The following is a 19,690-nucleotide window of genomic DNA, read 5'->3' as shown; positions in this document are numbered from 1 at the left end:
TTCCGCCGAAATTGAGATTTATAAGCGCTATAATTTACTTTCATTAAAAAGTTGGTCGATTTGTTGGTAAGTACGAATAAATCATGCGCAAAATATAACCTAATACAAATCAGTCTAACTGTTAGTGATTTCATTTGAATGCTTTTAATCCTCTATCTAGTTCACCAGTTGTTCGAAGTGATCCCTTGAGAAGTGAGTAGGTAGTTAGATACAACTATGCTCTCCAACCCTCTTTTTTTTCAAAAAGTATGATACTTTTATGAATATTCGAGTATTTTATCGCTGTTCGTTTGTAGTCGAATAAAAATGGAAGTCGTATTGTTGCATTTTTAACGAGAATATACATAAAATCAAATGTGATTTTTGATTCAAAAAATAGGTACTAACTTAAGTTTGCAAGTTTCCATTCCACTTTTATAAACGAGGAAATGGTTACTGATTTCAGTAGTAAAATGATTTTCGAACTTTTATAGTGTTGATAATTGTGATATTATATAATAGAATAAGTTCAAAGAAACGCAGTTTTTTAGTACCGTATTCTCCATCTCCAGACTGGCGAGAAAAAAAAATTAAACAAATGCGAGAGATGTTTGATTCATTGGTATTCTGCGTGTTCGTTTCAAAATCAGACAAATTGCAGTTCAACGTTTTTCCACGCAATATTTTCACCGCAGAAATAAGAATTTTATTTTCGTAATTCGCGAGCTCAAAGAAAGCCGGTTGGTGAACTCTTCTTTAAAAGATATCGCGAATATTTTTTTCTCGAAGCCATAAATGCTACCGCGAAACGCGAAAGGTTCTTTTTTTCGATTTTTATATACTTAATGTAGGTATAGACGATAATATTGTACCTATATTGCACAGTCACCATTTTAACATTTTATAGATATTAAGAAAATCTATGTTGTAGGTAAGTGGTAATTGCGAGGATTAATGATTTATGGAAGTTGACCCCTAATGGGCATGAAAGCTATTATATGAAAAAAAATAAGGGAAGCAATAAAAAAACGCGACAGAGAGGAAACGCGTCGAACGCTTCGCATGATATTTTCCTGTAATTGATCCATATAGGACAACTGTGTAAAAATCATAGGCCATCTAATACCTTACCTACCTACCTACCTACCTACCTACCTACCTGTCCTACACAACACATCGATGAATTGTATATTTCAACTCAAATTATAAAACTATCACTTGCCTATCGAGACTAGCTGTTTTAATTTCTGCTAGGAGAAATACAAAAGAGATACTTATGCAAGGTGTCAAATCTCAAGTTTATTTTCGTAAATGGGATACCAACCATCGGTAGCAAAGGCATGCATATATTCACCCTCTCGCCCCGCCACCTCCCTATTTTACCTTTGATGTTTTTGTTCGATACCAGTAAAAAACTGTGGTGGGGTCTTCTCACTCACTAGGGATCTCGCGAGTAAGCAGTAACCGAGTTGACCCGATTTTCTGAAGAGACAGAGACCCCATATAAAATAGTTCACCACTAAATTTACACCGGCCCGATCGAAAAATTATTGGATTCACAAGCCCACAATTGCCCAAAAGATCTCGAAATTCGGATTTTTGGCTATAATTCCAAAAAAAATGAAAAAATGTACCAAAAAACGTGAAACAGTGATTCTCATCCCATATCGAGTGCCAAAAGGTCATGTATGTAGTCCATAGGATACTTTTTTGGACTCAAAATTGTCGAAAAAATTATTCAAAAATGGTCAAAAAATGTGATTTGGCAGTTGCAACTTTGGGGATTATCTTTTCTAGTCACAAGTTGGGTCTCTTGGAGTAAGGGCGGAATTTTGACACTGCGCGTTCAAAAGAATATTTTTGGGACCTAAATTTTCGAAAATGGTCAAAAAATGCGATTAAGCAGCTGCAACTTTGAGAATCATACTTTCTAGTCACGAGTCGAGTTTCTTGAAGTTTGGAGTAATTCCAAGTCTGCGCATCCGAAAGGGTGCTTTTCGGGCAATTTTTCGAAAATTTTAGGCCCAAAAGACCCTATGGACCCTGTGGTATTGCGTATTGTTACGATTTGCGTTCCGATAAATAGATTATCAATTATTATCATTCCTAGCGCGAACTCGTAATTCTAGCGCTATCTGTACTTTTGTATATAATTATCGATGTGAATATTGTGTGTAATATATGTTGAATAAAATATGGAAAAATGTAATGAATTATTTCGAATTAATAACGAATAATATATCAGTGGCGACGAGGATTATGGAAATTAAAAGTATCCAACGTTTATTTTTAGCGTTACATTGTATTCGAGAAATGACTTTTTAGTGCAATTGTGCATTCGTGCAGTGTATATTCGTTTTCCTGTTATCGTAATTTTTTATAAGTGCAAATGGCGACTAATTCAGCAAGTGTTTTTGAAAATTTTGATTCGAAAGCTGAAGATTTTGAGTCGTATGCCGAACGAATTACGTCGTACATGGACTTCTGTGGTATAACCGGTAATAATAAAGTGAAATTTTTCATCGCTAGTATTGGATCCGAAACATTTGCGATTTTGAGGCGGCTTGCTTGTCCAAAGCGCCCAAAAGAATTAACTTTCGACGAGTGTATAAAATTATTGGAAGAGTATTTCGATCCTAAACCGTTGCAAGACGTATGTCGTTATAAATTCAGAAAACGAAAGCAGTTAGAAAACGAAAAATTCGCTACATTTCATGCTGCTTTGAACGAATTATCAGTGAATTGCAATTTCGGTGATCGAATGGAAGAAGAAATTCGAAGTCAAATTATATTCGGTGTATACGATGGTCGAGTTCAGAAGCAGTTATTTAATACTCCAAATCTCACGTTCAAAAAAGCTGTCGAAATAATTACCAATTTCGAATTGGCTAATAAAAGTTACAATGAGGTTCATGTTGGCGAAAATTCAAGTTCAAGTTATACAGCTGCGCCTAATGTTAAAACTGAACCGAATGTAAATAAAGTAAACGAACGAGTAAAGAAAAATTATTTTCCTGCTTCGAAAAAGAGAAGACCTCCATCAAAAGTTCCTGTTGCACCGTCAGCTAAACCAGATCAAAATTCAGTTGAAGTTTGCTATCGTTGTGCAAGAAAAAATCACCGTGCACCTGAATGTCGTTTTATAAATAGTACCTGTAATTCCTGTAAGGAGGTTGGTCATTTAGCCACAGTTTGCGGAAAAAATCACGATGAAATTCGAGCAGTGGCTTTCCGTAAAAAGAATTCATCGGTCAAAGTTGTAAATACAAAGCATTCGTTAGAATCGGTTGTTGATATCGGAAAAGTGTCCGCAGTTTCGGTTTCGAGTGCGAAAAATAATGATTCAGAATTACCACCTGATAAAATTTTTATTGTGCTCGCCGTGAATGATAAATCTGTCAAATTTGAAGCGGATTGTGGTTCCGATTTTACGTTTATGTCGCTTGCCGAATGTACGAAATTAGGTTTGAAAAATAAAATTCAACGTGCGCATCGTGTATTCGAATCATACGATCATAGTTCTATCGAGCTTTTTGGAATTGTACCTGTTAAAGTGCGTTATAAAAGTCGTGTATTGAATCTTCGACTTCGTATTGTGGATGGCGATTATTCTACGCTTCTTGGTCGTGATTGGTTACTGCCGTTCAATATCGATGTTCGTGAACACGTTAATTCAACTGCAAAAATTTATCAAACCAAATTGAACGACCAAAACGAATTGTTGCGGAAAATCGAAGCGTTACATGAACGGTTTGCAGATTTGTTCGTTGAAGAAATCGGTTGTATTCCAAATTCAGAAGTGGATATACATTTGCAACCAGACGCTGTTCCTGTTTTTTGTCGAGCTCGTCAAGTGCCCTTTGCGTTACAGAAAGCGGTTAACGATGAAATTGATCGACTAGTGGCCAATGGAATTTATACCCCCACCACTTCATCAAAATGGGCCACACCAATTGTTCCGGTAAAGAAAAGTAACGGTGCGATTCGTTTAGTCGGTGACTACAGTATTACAGTCAACCGTCACATTGTGCCAAAAAATTACCCAATACCGAATATTGAAGAAGTGTTGGTTGGTTTCAGTGGTTGTTGTTATTTCACGAAATACGATATTCGTGATGCGTACATGCACAAAAAGTTTTCGAAAAGTGCATCAGAAATTGCAACTGTCAACACACCGAAGGGTCTTTTCCATGTAAACCGAATGGCTCAAGGTTTGCAAATGTCTGCGACGGAGTGGCAATCGTTTATCGATGATATGACAAAATTGATCCAGGGATGCGCTGCGTTTTACGATGACGTGAAAATTTCTTCATCTTCACCAGAAGAACATTTGCGAAGAATTGAAGAATTCCTTATCGCATGCCGAAAGAACAATCTCCGTTTACACAAAGATAAATGTGTACTTTTGACTGACAAATTGGATTACCTCGGTTACAGTGTTGATAAAAACGGTTTGCACAAAACTACTGAAAAGGTTGATGCGATAATTAAAGCCAAGAGACCTGAAAATGCGGACCAATTGAAAGCTTTTACTGGCTTATGCGGTTATTATGCCAGGTTCGTGCCAAATTTGAGTGATATCATGCATCCTCTCAACTTACTTCAACGTAAAAATGCTCGTTTCGTGTGGTCTGATGAATGCGAAAATTCCTTTCGTAAAATTAAAGAAGAAATTGCTTCGGAACGAGTACTTCATCATTTTGACCCAAATAAGAAGCTGATTTTGGCTACCGATGCATCGCCTTACGCCTTGGGAGCTGTACTTAGCCATATCGATGGAAATGGCAACGAACGTCCAATTGCGTTTGCTTCGCGTTCGTTAACCCCTACCGAGTGTCGTTACAGTCAAATCGACAAAGAAAGTCTTGGAATTTATTGGGGCGTTAAGAAGTTTTTTAACTACGTTTATGGTAGAAAGTTCGAATTACAAACGGATTGTCAGCCATTGCAGTCAATTTTTGCGTCAACAGCAAGCAAACCTTCGCTAAGTGCAACACGTCTTCTGCATTATGCGTTATTTTTACAAGGATTCGATTATGAAATTAAATACCGTAATTCGAAGTATCATGCGAATGCAGATTTTGCATCAAGGTTTCCAGTAACGAAGGGCAATCCTAATCAAATCGATATGCCAACGCAAATTCACCGCGTTCAACTTCAAACCTTACCTGTGACTGCGAAGGAAATTGCAGACGAAATTTTAAACGATGATTCGGTTTTGTCGTTATATCGCCAACTTCAAGGTATCGATCCGATTAGAAGAAAATCGCAAGAGTTGCAGGAGTATTCGTTACAGGATGGTTGTATTTTCAGAGGAGAACGTGTCTATATTCCTCCCTCCCTCCGTTCTCGAATTCTCAAAGAACTGCACGTTGGCCATTTGGGCATTGTCAAATGTAGACAATTAGCTCGATGTTTTGTATATTGGCCTGGAATCGATAGTGATATTCAGAAGGAAATTTCTGCCTGTACTGAATGTGCTGTAAATGCCAAAGATCCGGATCGAGTCAAGCCACATCCATGGTTACCTACCGAAGAACCGTGGCAAAGAGTTCATTTTGACTGTGCTCAATTCGAGAGCAAGCAAATGCTCATTATCGTGGATTCATTTTCGAAATGGGTTGAAGTTTACCAGTTAAATTCGATGTCTGCCTCAAAGCTGTTAGAGTGCTTAGACGAATGTTTTTCTCGTCTTGGTTTTCCTTTGGTTTGCGTCTCAGATAACGCTCCGCAATTTGTGTCGGATGAATTTTCTTCATTTTTCAAGACCAACGGAATAGAGCATCGAACATCAGCTCCGTATTGTCCGATAAGCAACGGCCAAGCCGAACGATTTGTGCAGATTATCAAATCTGGTTTGAAAACAGATAAAATCGGTTCGTTTCAGGAACGCCTAAATCGTGTATTGTTATCTTATCGGCGTGCTCCTAATGTAGTGACAGGGAAGTCACCTGCCGAATTATTATTTGGGCGAAAAATACGTTCAAGAATTTCTTTAGTGTTGCCTGTCAAAAAGAGCGATACCAAGTTACCTTCGAATGTGAAACGAAAATTCGATATTGGCGATTTAGTGCATTTCCGTTTGTACTCCGGTTCTCAAAAATGGTCTACTGGTAAAATTCAAAAGAAAGCTGGAGATGTAATTTATTATATTCGATTTAACAATCAAGTCCACAAAAGGCATGTGAACCAGATCAGAAAAGCGAGTTCTTCGATTCCGAATTGTCGAGACGAAACGAATTTCGAGTTTCAAGTATTGAACGAAAATGAAGATCAGCCCGTGGTTCGGGATTTTCAAACCGAAGAAAATGTGGGGCATGGTTCGCCTAGCGTTTCACCAAATGCGAGGCATGTTTCGCCTAATGTTTCGCTTAATGATTCTCCTAAAATTTCACCGAATTTAGGACCTCGTAGGTCAAAACGTGAAAAAAGAAAACCAATTCGATTTTCTCCATAGGGAGGAGGATTGTGGTATTGCGTATTGTTACGATTTGCGTTCCGATAAATAGATTATCAATTATTATCATTCCTAGCGCGAACTCGTAATTCTAGCGCTATCTGTACTTTTGTATATAATTATCGATGTGAATATTGTGTGTAATATATGTTGAATAAAATATGGAAAAATGTAATGAATTATTTCGAATTAATAACGAATAATATATCAGACCCTATGATTTTTTTGACGCTTGATATGTGATGAAGATCACTATTTTAATTTTTGCAGGTATTTTTTTTTTTAGCTGAATTGGCAAAACATTAACATTTTTGAGACATTTGGTGCTGGATTCTTAAGTTTTTGAAAGCTAGTGTAGAAAACTTTGAATCTGATCTCATTAAGAAATTAACCGTATCTGAGCATTAAAACTGATCAGATCTGTTCAATTTTGTTCGATCACATCAGTTTCGGATATCGATCTGTCTACACTTGATCAACTGGAACCGTATTATTCCTGTAGATAATTGCAAAGAAATGTAGCCACGGTTCCGATTTTTCAATTGAAAATCCAATCTACCCAGGTCGATATAAAATTTGAATTCACGTTTTGACTCAGTTTCCTAGTGACCTGAAAAGCTAAAAATTCACTAAGCCTATAGAAGATTGTAGACTTACTCAAAAGAGACACTCTCCAGTCTCCAAAAAACAAAACTTACGAGTACATATTTTATCCACTCCCTTTACTTCTGTGCTTCGAAAACTTTAGAGAATTAAAGTCCATCTGCAAAGCGTTTTCTGTGGCGTCGTTTTCGTAATTCGTACCGAAGTGCCAAACCATTACATTGCATTACCTACTATGTGAAGTAAAGTGTACTGGTATTTGGGTTTACAATTTTGCTCTACTGTAGGTACCTACTTATCTAATCTGTCAAGCAGATATCCATTATTCAAAACCTTGGCACGAAATTACGCTGCCCACATGGTACAAGCAACCCAATAATTGCATATTCGATTCGCCTTGAATACGAATGCATACGGTTAGAAATTCGTACGTGTACCTAGACGACTACCTACCTACATTAAATCTAGCGCAAAGTAGTTTCAGATACTAATTTTCTTTTGCCTGTATTGTCTCTCTGTGCGCAAAATTAAGATCGAAAAAATTGATCGAATCGAAAGTAAAGATATGTAGTACTTGCCTCTATTTTATACGCCCAGAAGGTAAAAAAAAACTGATCTCGTCACTTGCATAAAGTTAACGAAATGTTACCCATGTGGAAAAAAAAGTATTAATTTCTGTAAAGTAAATTTAAACTTTTTTCAAGTGGAATTACTTCCGGGAAAATAAAATAATTTAAAAACATGGTTTCTTTTATAGAATGGCGTTTTCTTCCATTTGTAAAAGGTACAACAATTTACGACGAATAAATATTTTGATGTCTCGGTCGCGTATTTAGGTGAGTAAGTATATTTTTTCCTCCGGGTGTGGGATTGAGAATGCTTCTTTGAATTGCGCAAATTAAAATCATATTAAGGACGAATAAATTTGACGATTTTTTTTCCAAAGTAGAATTTAATTTGTCGGGGATTGAATACCAGCGAAAATGTTCAAATCTTGTAATGAAATCGATTTTTAAATTATTTAACGGGTGTTTGAAGTGTATCGTAGTTGCTGAAATTTTGTTTACGTGGGTGGATGATTTTGACAACAGAGAATAGGTATTCATCACGTTATAAAGATAAGTTAAACATCAACTTATTCCTGCTCAAATATTTTGCTCGATTTGTTGAGATACGTGTATATATGTATAGGGCCAATATGCAGCCTATAATATATGTATAGGTAGTACGTACACAGATAGGTAGCTATACCTTACCTACCTACGCAATTCGTTCATTTTCTCGTCTTTGTTCCTGATAAAGGTTCCTCTCTTTTTTTTTATGTCATTTCCTTCTAATTTTACGTCCAAATGAATTTATTTCTTCCATTAAATTTTTTTAAACACATTGACCCATTAAAATCGTATCTTTTTTCTAGTTTGAAATGTTCGCGACGTTTTCAAATGTAATAAAATTGTTGAAATGGCACCACTTGGGAATAGAAGTTGGCTCTAATTTCATTAGCGATTATTAAAATTTTACGCCGAGTTGAACTACTTTGAAAGAGTGTGATGGGTGAAATTGAAAATTTGAAAACTCCTTAGTCAAAGTTGCTGCCACCGATCGAGAGAAGGAAAAAACGTTGTCATTGAAAACGTGTACACGAGCGTCACGAGCCGAGTGGATTTCATATTTCTATTAGCTACGTAAATTAGAATGAAGTTCTCATCTTGGCCTATGGTCATCTATCTCATTGTTCGATGAATAAAGATACTCGCGCGTGTGAAAACATTACATTGTGGAGTAAAAATGACGATAATTCTTTCTGAACCTTGATGTGTGTATTGGTGTATTTTTAACATTTAGTCAATTTTAAAAGATCACCATAAGTCACAAAAATGAAAACTTTTCTAGGTACTTTGAAATGTTGAGAATTTTTTACGATTTTAATTATTCATTTTATATGTTTGTTTTGTTTCAGTTCAACTGCAAACGACTTAATATCTAGAAGAGGCGTGTTCAGTCGAAGGCACTATGGATCCGTGGAATTGGTAATATATTCATTTTTTATACAAAATGCTATAACTAATAGAGATCAACAAACTTAATAAGTATACACTTAATCTATAACTTTTGTTCCCTGACATTGACTTGATGCAGGCAATTTTTAAATTCATTTCTTTCAAGGTTAGAATGCAGGGTACGAAGCTCGTGTAATTTTGAAATTCACTTTTTCGAGATTAAAATTCGGGGTAAAAACCGCATCACGATGTCTGACTATGACATTATATCAACATACCTAAATCTCGTTAGTTATGAATGTACAATCTGTGCTCATCATATGTGCTATGTGAGCTGAAAAAATCTCAGCAACGTTATGCAATATAATTTATAGTGATTTGGGTTGGTTTTCATAAGTGCTGTAAAATTTAAATTTCTAGTATTAATATCTTCGAAAAACAACAATTCTTTATATACGAGTAATAAGAACACGTTCTCCTCATAAAACGCGAAAACTGAGCACATGTTCATAACTCGTTACTCGTGTTTTCCCCCTTGTGGATATGTGTGCGAGGTTTTTCATTAAAAAATATTTATTCTTTTTTCATCGAATTTTGTACACATAACTTACAATAATTTAAAGCGCGACGACGACGTTCGTTGTTTTGCTGTACAAGATACACATAGATAAGTATAGGTATGTGGTATGTGTGAGCAAGATGTGGGTGTTTTCGTTCAATGACAGCGATTGCAAAAACAAAAGTGAAAGTTGACAATTTGGATATATTTTTCGGTGTTTACGGTAGAATTCATCTCGTAAGTTTTTTGCAGGTATTTCGTCTAGATAGATTAAATTTGATATGTTATGGTACACTAACAAGGGAACTACCTGAACCGGCAGAAACGAAAATGAACGAATCAAAGCTCGATCGAAAGGGGGCCACCTCAGGACCCCAAATCCAAAATTTCAAGTGCTGAATTTGATTTCTCGATTTTTGGTGAATTTTTGAAAATTGAAAAATCCAAGAAAATATCAATTTATACCAAAAATAGAAAATATTGATGAAAATTGAAATTTTCTCGGGAAGTGGTTCAGATGGCATCCCTAACTCATTTACAACTATCGCAATTTGTAAAACCTCAATTCCAGTCATTCTGGAGCCTCCAGCGATTTTTTATCATTTCTCCAGAAACTTGAAATTGCTCTGGAACGGCTAAAAATCAACTTCAGCACAAATCACTTTATTTGAGGCCTATGTGGGTTGCATTTAACCATTTTTTGCGGTTGTCGCGAAAATCGGCTTCTGCCAGTTCAGATGTGTATTTTTGCACACTGGAAAAAATGCCAAAATTTGAAAATGTTAAATATTCAATCTTTTGCGATGCTACCCATCCGAAATCGAGCTCCATCCTATTTTCGAAGTTCCGAATAGGTGAAACCCCCATTTCGACCATTCTGGAGCCTCCAGCGATTTTTTATCATTTCTCCAGAAACTTGAAATTCCTCTGGAACGGCTAAAAATCAACTTCAGCACAAATCACTTTATTTGGGGTCTATGTGGGTTGCCTTTAACCATTTTTTGCGGTTATCGCGAAAATCGGTGTCTGCCGGTTCAGATGTGTATTTTTACCCATTGACCTGTACGAGTAGGTACATGTGCAGTACCAAGTGGGCACATTATGTACTTTCTTTGGAAAAAAATACATGTTAGAGCTTGAATCAGGATAGGTAGCATCACAAAAGATGGAATATCAACCTTTTCAAATTTTGCAGTTTATTCGTTGCACAAGACAATGGGCAAAAATACACATCTGAACTGGCAGAAGCCGATTTTCGCGACAACCGCAAAAAATGGTTAAAGGCACCCCACATAGGCCCCAAATAAAGGGATTTGTGCTGAAGTTGATTTTTAGCCGTTCCAGAGCAATTTCAAGTTTCTGGAGAAATGATGAAAGTCGCTGGAGGCTCCAAAATGGCCGAAATGAGAGTTTTACCTATTCGGAACGTCGAAAATAGGTCGGAGCTCGATTTCGGATAGGTAGCATTGCAAAAGATGGAATATTTAACATTTTCAAATTTTGGCGTTTTTTCCAGTGAGCAAAAATACACATTTGAACCGGCAGACGCCGATTTTCGCGATAACCGCAAAAAATGGTTAAAGGCAACCCACATAGACCCCAAATGAAGTGATTTGTGCTGAAGTTGATTTTTAGTCGTTCCAGAGCAATTTCAAGTTTCTGGAGAAATGATAAAAAATCGCTGGAGGCTCCAGAATAGTCGAAATGGGGGTTTCACCTATTCGGAACGTCGAAAATAGGTCGGAGCTCGATTTCGGATAGGTAGCATTGCAAAAGATGGAATATTTAACATTTTCAAATTTTGGCGTTTTTTCCAGTGAGCAAAAATACACATCTGAACCGGCAGACGCCGATTTTCGCGATAACCGCAAAAAATGGTTAAAGGCAACCCACATAGACCCCAAATAAAGTGATTTGTGCTGAAGTTGATTTTTAGCCGTTCCAGAGCAATTTCAAGTTTCTGGAGAAATGATAAAAAATCGCTGGAGGCTCCAGAATGACTGGAATTGAGGTTTTACGAATTGCGATAGTTGTAAATGAGTTAGGGATGCCATCTAAACCACTTCCCGAGAAAATTTCAATTTTCATCAATATTTTCTATTTTTGGTATAAATTGATATTTTCTTGGATTTTTCAATTTTCAAAAATTCACCAAAAATCGAGAAATCAACTTCAGCACTTGAAATTTTGGATTTGGGGTCCTGAGGTGGTCCCCTTTCGATCGAGCTTTGATTCGTTCATTTTCGTTTCTGCCGGTTCAGGTAGTTCCCTTGTAAACTTGAAAAATCGACAAAAAAATGCACCATTTAAAAAAAAATCAAAACGTGATTGATTGCATTTGGATATGATTAAATGAACTCCTGTAAACGTGGTCAAACTGGTAAGCCTGTATGTATTTTTACTACTCTATAGGTAAATGTTGGTAAAATCTTCTCAAAATTGAGGAAAGTTCGGATAACGGGTTTTAATTAAATTGAACACAGGTAGATTTGTCATATACAAGTACCAGCTCCTGTGCAAAAAAATTGCCTAAAAGTTATTTTTCAATTCCATTATGTTTCCAAGAGGTGGAAGGAGGAAGGAAGAAGCGTCATGAAAACAGTTTTTTTTTTTTTTGGTAAAAGAAAAGAATGACGAAAGAAATAAAATTATGTTCCACCAGCAAGTTTATTTTATTCCTATAAAGAGCTCAAAGCACAAAAAAATGTTATACCAACTTTTATGCCTTTTGGAGGGAAAATTGAAGTTGTCGAATTTTTTGCTGGTGGGTAGATACAGAATTTCTTCTTTGGATGAAATTTATTTATTTCGTCTGCATTAATAATTTCATTCAATCAACTTGGCCACACTCAATTGGAATGAATACGAACCACTAATTTGATTTCCGAGAAAAATAATAAAGTTGTGTTTAATGATCGGCCAACAAATCTTGAATTGAACTTTTTTTATAGGCATAAGGAACCAAAAAAATTGATTTTTCGCCCTTTGCGCGATTTTTTTCGATTTTGATGCCTTTTTATTTGAGTTGAATGATTGTAATTTAATTATACCTACCTTGAATACCTACTTGAATGCATGTTTGCTTTTTTGGTTGAAACCCAAATCTGAGTCTACACATTCAAAACCTGCAAATATCATCAAATTTAATTCAATTCGTGAGGACATACTTTGAACCATAGCAGGGGAGCTACAAACCTTCAAATATCAAGGTAAAATATTATGAAATTATGTATTCACAGTTCACTCAATTCATCCTATTGACATTGTTTTTGATTGAAATGGGATATTTAGAAGGGAAGTGCTGCGTATGTCTTGAAATTAAAAATAAATTTAATTATTTTATTATAATGTCCTGAATATTTTGAAAAATTATAAAAATTTCTGAAAAAATGTTGTTGAAAAATGTTCTTACTTTTTTGAAATAAGTACATTTTCGTTGCAACAATGTAGATGACTTTTTCACCGGATTTTGATTTGAAAATTGCGTGAATGGTCAAACAATAACATAGGTAAGGTGAAAAGTTTTATATCTTGGAGACTGTCCATAATCCAAGCTATCAGAAAACTATTATTTTTTATCAAAAAATTTTTTAAAAAGCATTAAAGCAGTTGACGATACATTAGGTAAGTATATAATTCCATTTTTCAGAATGAAATAAGTATGCATATTCATTGCTCGAATGAAGCAATTGCGAAAATGTTTTTCAAAAAAATACCCTAAAAAGCTAAAAATTAATCTTTATGGTTTTTACATCAAATTATCAACACAAAAATTTTTTAATTATGGCACTCTAAAAATCTTCCTAGTTATAATGGCCTTGTTTTGGACTATTTTGGAAATTTCAAAACAACGCAGGATCCTCAATTTTTTGTTTTGGTTGCCGGAATGTTTTTTTGAAAGCTACTTTTAAAAAAATTGTGACTAAATAAGTAAAAAGTTTCCTTATTGGAGTTGAAAAAAAAACGAAAAATTACAACAGATTAATAAATATATAAATAACGTTGAGAGTCTTCAATGAGGTCCACTTTTAATATGACTGAAAAATTTCTGATTTTTAGGATCTTTCCGATGACATAAAATCTCAAAGAGTGCGACTGAAAAGCTGCAACTTTGGAAATTTTGTATTTTGATGAAACTCTCGTCACAATCGCGGTTTGAAGACAGTTTTCAAAATGAGATAAAAACTCTGATTTACAGGTCACCTTTGTGAAAAAATGCCCTTTTTCTCATTCGAAAAAACATACTTTAAATAGTAATTGAAGCTGAAAAATTCGGTACATTTCTTTAAAAATGTGATTAATATTGCATTATGTTAGAACAAGTTTACAAACTTGAAATTGCAGCCTCCAAAATTACAAATTTTCTCATCTTTTACAGAAAAATCATTACACTCAAGTCAGATATTTCTAATGTATGTACCTACCTAGGTACCTACTGCCTTCTTCCTTGTCGTAAACGTGTTCAAGTTTTTAAACGATCTGATTATTGACAAGTAGCTGCTAATAAGTTAGGTAAAACTTGAATACATTAACGAGACATTATAAGTAAAAGAAGAAAATATCATGAATGGGAAAACATCGTATTGTAGCCTATAGTTTAACACAAAAGCGCCTTTACCCCTGATGAGGTTTTTTTTTTGTCAGGCTAGAGTATCTCCGTAGGAACAATAACTAAAGTAACTGAGTTTAAAAGCTAAAAATACCTACTCTATAATAATAATTACCGTCAAGGAAAACTTTACAACTTTCTGCGAGTTTAATTATGATCCGATGACTTTGAATAATCGTTCTAAAATTGAATTTTTGCTTCCATTATGAACAATCTATAAGAAATTATAGAAGTTATACATTCAGCTTCTTATTATAAGTAACAGTAGGTATACCTGCTCACTGCTCAGCTTATAAATAAATTTTTGAATATATCAAAAAAGAGATTATATAAGCTATAGGTACCACCTAATGTATAAAATGATAAAGGATTTGCGGCCGGATATACATTACATTTATGCATATGTAAAATATGTCGCCGGGTGCGGATCGAATCGGAATATGCAACTGGAAAGGATAAAAACTGCGGCATTTTATATGAGTGAATGAACTCCAGCCGAGCCGCGTCCGCCGAGAAAAGCCAAAGACACAAATTCTCGTTTATGGGATAACTAGGTTACGTCATATGTTGGATTGCTCCATTTCCGCCTGTAAATTACATTCTCGCAGCGAGAATAATTTTTTCAGCTCTGGATAAAAGCCAAAATGCGTTCGGCGATATGGGGGTAGTGACTCTATATGCTGTTATTTAGCTGTACAATTGAGAAAATGTTTATCGGCGCCTATATCAACGATTTGGGGGTAAAGGCGACTATTTGGCACCCGGCCAAAATCGGCTGCAAGTGCGGCAAAATGTACACATAGCTGTATTATGTTTTACTACATGGCGAGATGGCGTACCGATTCTCCACTTCTCCAGCAAATTCTGGAGGTGCGTGACGTTCTTCCTAGGCATGTAATCGCGTATGTTCGACGAGAAAATAACACCAGATTAAGAACATCGGTGTGACCGCGTATACGAAATATTTTATTAAGATTTTATAGCTGTATGGTCGGGAAAAATCGAAGATAGCGAGACTATATATCACTTTTTCCTCGTATGTTTGTGATTTAAACGATGGCGGGCGAAGAAATCGTCATTTTTATTAACGTTATTATTTTCAATAAAATATACGAGGACGTTGCGGATTCCTCCTCGTTTCGACGTTTATAAAGTGCTCAAAATGTACATTGGTAGTACCTCTATCTTCGTCGGTTTCGTTTACACAATTTTTTTATATATATTTTTTCCACTCGACGATATCGAATACCTACTTGATAAAATGTCTTCGAGTTTTTGCCCCTTCTACGTACATATGAGCTGTCTGGCATTAGCAAAAATGCATAAATACAAAAAAAAATTTTATACTTTGATATAGGTACGCGAATAAAAAAGCTTCCTGCCTTATTGTATGAAATATTTTCCTATATCATGATTCGATAAAATGTAGGTATAAAATTTCGACGAAAAAAAAATTTTGGCGGAATAAATTTCTATCGACAGGTGAACATTTTGCTCGTTTTCACGAATAGAACCACAGCGTACACAATGAATGATTACAGATGGATTTCATTTACTGTTTAATATGCCGACAAAGATGAATTTCTTTGCCCTTGAAAGTATAAATTACAACTTACGTTTATATCGCATCGTGTCTCTCTTATACTGTTATTGTAATAGTCGGTTTAGCAAAACCAACCATAGTAATACCTACTGTGATGTGGTTTTTCTTATAGAATAAAGCTTTGCTAATCGCGTGCTTTTTTGTTTGCTTTTAATTTTCTAAATCGGCAATTCATGTTTGTTTTGATAAAGACAAGTGATTGATATCCTGCGATTGTGTCTTTTTAACAAACGATCGTATATTTTCATTGGGCAACAGAAAAAAAATCGTAGATAAATTTATTAAATGCTTCGATAAATACGAGTCCTTTGTGAGCAACACCTACGTTGGAATTTTTTTTGTAAAATTTCACTTACCTACAACAACGTTTCTGTAATATCAACTTTTTGTCCACTTCAAATGCTCTAAGTATATACAATGTGAAAATAGAGAAGTGATGTTCTTTCGTCGATCGAGCTCGTAGGTTTTTTGATGAACATTATTGAATTTGCTCGAATTCGTAGCCTATATTTATTTTCCCATTGAGAAGTAAATATATCCCATGGTTGCTTGATTTTTCCATACTCCCTCAAAATTTTTGTACAAGTGCTCACGACAAAATAGGTGTAAGCTGTTAAAAATATTAAAACTCCTCGAACACCCACCAATCGAAACAAAAGAAAAAGGAGTACGAATTTTTAAGAATGAGAGTATAAGCAAGTTTGTAAAGTTAGGTTGAGAATAGTTCATTTTTAGAATGAGTAGGAATTTCATTCATAACTTACTTATCGTTGTTCTTTTAAAATATTCAGAGATGGACCATGAACTTTGAAATTTTGTAAACTTACCTACTCCTACATAATGCTTTTTATTCTGTTCTATTAGGAACCTTATTTTGAATGTGAATCTGCAGTGGAACACTCAATATTCATAGGTATTCAAATGGTTTCTAGATCCTACGCATTTTTTTTCAGAGTACGAATAAACTGAAAATTTTTCTGCAATATTTTAGAACTCGGGAATACGTACTTTGAGGTAGAGGTTTAGAAAAATCAAATCAGAAAAATAAGTTGATAGCAAATTTTTAAAAACCCTAAATTTACTTACCATTTTTGGCGATTTATGATTTTTTTAAAAATTATGTTGGTAGGTCTAGGTACATACCTCTAACCTATGTAATTATTCAGTAAAAATGATAAAAATTAATCCTGAAACCTTATGAGCAGACTCAACCGAATTTCAGAAATTCTGAAGACTCCAGCGCAATTTTCAGTTTTTACTGAATTTTGAAATTTTTCCAGAAGGCGTAAGTATAGGCATTGAAATTGATTTGGACAGCTAAAAATCGAGTTGTGGCTTATTCTAAAGCTAGGTACCTATTCATTGAAATCACGCTGGAGACTCCATGAATGGCCAGAAATGGCGTAATTCGATTCGAGAGAGTTGAGATTTATTTAAAATTTGAGAATTAATTTCAATCATTTTTACCAAATAAATATTTTTTCTATTAAAAAAAATTCCAAAAATTGAAAAGTCAATTTGGGCAGCTAAAATTCTGGCAAAAGGGGTTTCAGACCATGCAGTGGGTTTTAGGGAAATTTTGAAGTTAATATTCATCCTGGCTTTTAATTCCGATTCGTTTATATTTTTTCAAAATGATTTAAAATTTTCAATTTTCATCGAAATAAAATTCAAGATTCATATCCTCGTAACGTCGTGATCTGTTCTCGTTTTACATTAATCCGTTTCATCTTTAGTGCTGGTTCACAACCAAAATAATAATTAATTAAAAAGCAAACCTCATTATTGTGTTTATGGGAAAATAAAAATATTAATAGGTAGGCAGGTCTGCCAGATATTTTCTGTATAAGTAGGTATTCAGTGCCTTATTTTTATTTTTTGGTAATGTGCCAATACACTTTAGAGTATGGTACTTAAAACGCTATTTTTTGGGAGAAAAAATTACGTAGGTGGCTACGTATTGAATTCTTTTAAATGCATTATTAGTAGATAACTCGGTACATAATTCTTGAAATTTAACAGTTACCTATTGTAAAAAAATAAATGCAAGATATAATTACAATATGTTTCGATGTTAAACAATAACAAGATTTGTACTTACATATTTGTTTTCTGGGTGCATTGTGAGAAATTTTACTATGCAGGCAATTTCGTACTGGTCTTTTCGTATTTTTATTGTTCAAGTAGCGTAACATTTTTAAAAAAAATACTACTTCGAGGAACAGTCTTGTTATCAAAAGTACACTTACTCTACTCTCGAATTTGAAAGGGAAAAAAGGTCGCTGAGACAATATGGTCCGTTTGAAGATATAAAAACTTTATTTTATTTGGGATAATTAGGCATATCGCTTTCATGTGCTTTTGCTGTCTACGAAAATAATGTCATCTTCAACGTTGAATTTTTTAGACAACTGCGAAATATTTTATCTAAACTTTAAAATACAAATCAAGCGCGACGAGGAAAAAGAGCACGTGTAATAGAAGGCGAATGTTAAATGTCTAACCATCATTAAATGATGACATTCGTGTAATTTTTCACGCTTTTGGCGACTAAGACTTTATCCGAGTTGAATGATGAATTTTGAACTTTAGTAGGAGGACATGCGTGTTACAAAGCCTAAAAGATATGGGCGATTTCAAATCTTTGAAAAAAATCGAACATTTGAGCGTAAAAACTATAAATTATTTTGACAGTAATGGATTCTTTGTAAAGTCAGTGATTTCGAAAAAGTAGGTGTACAGATAGTGAGAGAAAAATCCATATTATTTCATTAGATACCTATTTCAAGTAAACGTTTCAAGTTCACGTTGAAAATGTTTTTCTGGCTAAATAATTCAAATGTCAATACCACAATACCTACCACAAAGATGGAATAAATAAAGGAAAAATTTTCAAATACTTATCGGATGAGAATATTTTATTTTTGTAATTTTTTTAGCCTTCAAATATAGATATTTTCAAAGGTCAACTTGAGTTTATAATTTTGTTTCAGTTACCTCAAATCGAAACAAATGGCGCTGAATCTGGTGGACGAAGGTTTCGAATTGAAAACGGTGATTCGCTGGGTGAAAAGGAAGAGGTAAGCAATTTTTTATACCTATTGTTAATAATAATTAATGGTATCTGAAATGGACTACGAACCGTGACCCATGTTTTAAAACTTGAAAATTAAAATAATTTCAGAAATTAATTCCTCTCCCTTTTACGTATTTTCTCTTGAAGAAGTTGGTATTTGAATTTTATTGTTTAAAATTTACAAATTTTTATCATGCTTTGAAAAATATGGCCTTACATAAAATTCCTTCAATTTTTTTGCCTGATTAGTTTTCGAAAGTTTTTGTGATTATTCTTTTTTTTAATTTCTAATACTCAAACAAAAGAATTTCTTTGGAGTTTTTAATATAAATTCTCGCCAACTTATACCTCATTTTTAACTGTAGAAATTTTTTTGTAAGTTACTATTTAAGTATATAGGTACCTACCTACGAACAAACCAAACAAACGTCTACGACGGTAAAAATGATTCGAGTTTTTCGTGTTAATGAATTCCTATGCTTTTCCCCCTTTTTTTTATGTACCTTACAATTAGTCGAATTTAAGAAAAAATGCTGAGCTTTCATCGAATGAATTCGCTCTAACGAAAGAGATTTTCTTTCTTCGTACTTATTAATTCCATCTGTGATCTTTTTTTTTTTGTTCGGAGTTAATCAGCTGGAAAATTCATGACGTGTTACACATCTTCTTGGAATAATTTTTGTAATCTTCGTTGTAGCGTGTAGACTTGAAGGTGTATGCGCCTACGAATAAGCTGTTGGGTGAAAACTACCTACCTAAATATCTGATATCACGAGTCACAACAGGAATAATATAACCAAATTT

General features: G+C 34.4%; 1 protein-coding gene across 6 annotated transcripts in view; it reads left to right on the top strand.

Annotated features, from left to right (window-relative positions):
• LOC135831744 (GTPase-activating Rap/Ran-GAP domain-like protein 3) overlaps positions 1-19,690 on the top strand; it is a 184,867-nt gene that overhangs the window by 144,906 nt on the left and 20,271 nt on the right. For all 6 annotated transcript variants that reach the window (XM_065344449.1, XM_065344445.1, XM_065344450.1 and 3 more), the window contains 2 exons: positions 9,000-9,069; positions 18,804-18,890. In XM_065344449.1, coding sequence (XP_065200521.1) covers positions 9,000-9,069; positions 18,804-18,890 — 157 coding nt within the window. The remainder of the gene's footprint in view (positions 1-8,999; positions 9,070-18,803; positions 18,891-19,690) is intronic.

Source organism: Planococcus citri, chromosome 1 (genome assembly GCF_950023065.1).
Source record: "Planococcus citri chromosome 1, ihPlaCitr1.1, whole genome shotgun sequence".
NCBI classification, from domain to species: domain Eukaryota; kingdom Metazoa; phylum Arthropoda; class Insecta; order Hemiptera; family Pseudococcidae; genus Planococcus; species Planococcus citri.
This window is presented reverse-complemented; position numbering and strand designations above follow the sequence as displayed.